Source organism: Vombatus ursinus, unplaced genomic scaffold (genome assembly GCF_900497805.2).
Source record: "Vombatus ursinus unplaced genomic scaffold, bare-nosed wombat genome assembly UNPS02014779.1, whole genome shotgun sequence".
In the NCBI taxonomy this organism is placed as follows: domain Eukaryota; kingdom Metazoa; phylum Chordata; class Mammalia; order Diprotodontia; family Vombatidae; genus Vombatus; species Vombatus ursinus.
Genome location: NW_020954557.1, coordinates 9,169,963 through 9,172,478, shown reverse-complemented (window position 1 = coordinate 9,172,478; position 2,516 = coordinate 9,169,963). Strand labels below are relative to the sequence as shown.

Genomic DNA, 2,516 nt, shown 5'->3' with positions numbered 1-2,516 from the left:
TTCTTCTTCTTCTTCTTCTTCTTCTTCTTCTTCTTCTTCTTCTTCTTTCTTCTTCTTCTTCTTCTTTTTGTGTGTGAAATCTGTTTTCTTTCCTACCCCTTGATCAAATCTGCTTTCAAGAAAGGGTTACAAAGTTTTTCAGACTGAAGTATAAATGAGCCAGCGGTAAGGTTTAAAGCATTACCTTTACCGAGAACATTTTCATTTCAACTCCTGGGGTCAATGCCTTAAATCCAATAGGATCCAAAAAAGTATTTATTAACTACCTACTCTATGTAAGGCACTCTTCTAAGACACTGAGGATACAACCACAATGATACAACCATAAACATAAAATCATAAAACTTTTCCGAGGGAAGTCATACTAATGACTGTTGATAAGGCTGACCTCTGATTTTCAACATATTTCCCTGGCTCAGTACTCCCTCGTAGTTTTAGACTGTGAAATCAAAAGCTCAGTGTAGGAGAAAGAGCCAATTGGCCTTAAAGTCAGATGATCTGTGTTCAAGTTCAATATCTATTGTCACTTGTGAACAATGAACCTTGGTTTCATCACTTGTAAAACAGGGATAATACTACTAGAATTACCCACTTCACAGGGTTGTTATGAGGAAAGCTCTTCCCAAAACTTAATGCCCTATATCATTAATTATATTGTTATGTAGTGTCATTGACAGGTTTGTCGGTTTTGTGGGGTCTCACACAAAATAGTCAGTTTTAAATTTACACATATTATTAAGTGCTAGAACATACAGAGCATAGAAGAGCACAGGTAGCTTATTTCTGACAAGGAATAATTTAAAGCCCTATACATTGTTATTCTAAGAGAGAGCCAGGATTGTGTCTCATATACCTGTGTAAGCTCCTAGAACAAATGCGGCATTCAGGCAGCCACTTACAACTCTACAAAGACAGAGCTGGAGGCTACATCGCAAAATCATCTGGTCCAGCCCCCGCCTTTTGTACTTAATTCCTTTTGTTAGGGAGGCTCTCCAGATGCCTCAGCCTTGTCAGACACGTCCTTAACTGTATAAAGATCATTTCCTCCGGTACGAGAACAGATCGGAAGGGAAACTCTGGAGTTAGTGCAAATTGCCTCTCCAGTGGTGGGCTCAATCAGGTTTTGCAGAGGAGTTCAGCTTCCCGACAGGGGGCGAGGTTACCGCGTGCGGCTGCAGCTGGCCAGAACTACGAGTCCCAGCGTTCCCTGGGGCGAGGGGAGGAGTCAAGGGCCCTGGGGGGCGGAGCCTTGGAGAAAAGAGGCATTGTGCTGGGAGCGAGGTGCTGCTGCTGCTGCATTTGTCTGGTTTCCCAGTCGCTCGCGGATTTTTGTGGTATCTTCGGACCGGGGGGCTCGGATGTGAATGTGACAACGGCGGCAGCAGCAACCACAGCCGGGGACTGATTAGCCGGGGTCGGTGTAGGTGGGGAGGGCGTGTGAAAGAACAGGAGGACCACGCGCGCCCGGGGCCATGCGTGTGTCCGCTCCCGCGGTTTGCTAGCTGGGCTTGGGCGTGGAGGATGGTGCACCATGCCGAGAGGATCCAGGCGCCTTAACTATACCTCCCGAAGAAAAGAGGTCCGGGTTGTGCACGGGAGGAGGGAGAACCGCAGGCGAAAGCATGAAGGTGGAAGGAAGCAGGCTCCACTTTGAGCGCTGCTAGAGGGAGACCTCGCTCTTCGACCAGCACGTTCGGCTCTCTCCTCTCTCGGGCGGGTGGAAGGGGGGCTTGAAGCAGGAGGGGGGCTACGAGTGGGCGACGGAGGAGGTGGGATAGGGAGGTGCGGAGGAGGGGAGGATAACGGGGAGAGAGAGAGAGAGAGAGGGAGAAGGCGAGAGAGCGAGGGGAGGGCTCGTGCGGTGCATTTCTGATCTCATCCACGGACGATAAGGGGGGCCGGAGGAGAAATCCCCCTCTGCTCCGAAAAGCGGCTCATCATGGGGAATGCAGGAAGCATGGATTCTCAGCAAACTGATTTCAGGGCGCACAACATGCCTTTGAAGCTGCCAATGCCCGAGCCAGGTGAACTGGAGGAGAGATTTGCGGTGGTCTTGGTAAGTAAGAACCGGCCGAATATGTTGTACACTTAACAATGCCCATTTACCTTATGGTGAAGCAAAGCCCTTTCCTCTTCGCCTTCGGTACTGCCCCTTTCTTTCCTCCTCTTTTCTTGAAAAAAATTTTTTTTGAAGGAGGGAATGGAGAGGAGCCAGGGGGAGGTTCCTTGCCTTCCACCTTCTCCCATCTCTTACCACCTCTCCCCTAGTCCTCCTTCCCCGCCCCTGGACCCATCTCGCCACAGACCGAGGCTCCCAAGGGATGGATTAGGGTGGCACTGCCTGGGCTTCTTAGTCCCGGGCACTTTTCACTGAAGGAGTCGAGCTTGCTCCTGCGAGCCTCTCTTCCCCCCATTGTCTGGAGAAAAGGAGGCAGCTTGTGGATCTTGCGCCCGGGGGTGGGTGGGTGGGTGTGTGTGTGTGTGTGTGTGTGTGTGTGTGTGTGTGTGTGTGTGTG

At 50.3% G+C, this 2,516-nt stretch overlaps 1 protein-coding gene across 4 annotated transcripts in view; it reads left to right on the top strand.

Moving 5' to 3' along the window:
* Positions 1 to 1,798: 1,798 nt before the first annotated feature.
* The window catches only part of LOC114045696 (formin-like protein 2), a 371,038-nt gene continuing 370,320 nt past the window's right edge, over positions 1,799 to 2,516 (top strand). For all 4 annotated transcript variants that reach the window (XM_027865802.1, XM_027865804.1, XM_027865803.1 and 1 more), the window contains exon 1: positions 1,799 to 2,056. In XM_027865802.1, the coding sequence (XP_027721603.1) occupies positions 1,940 to 2,056 (117 nt within the window). In that variant the 5' untranslated portion in view covers positions 1,799 to 1,939. The remainder of the gene's footprint in view (positions 2,057 to 2,516) is intronic.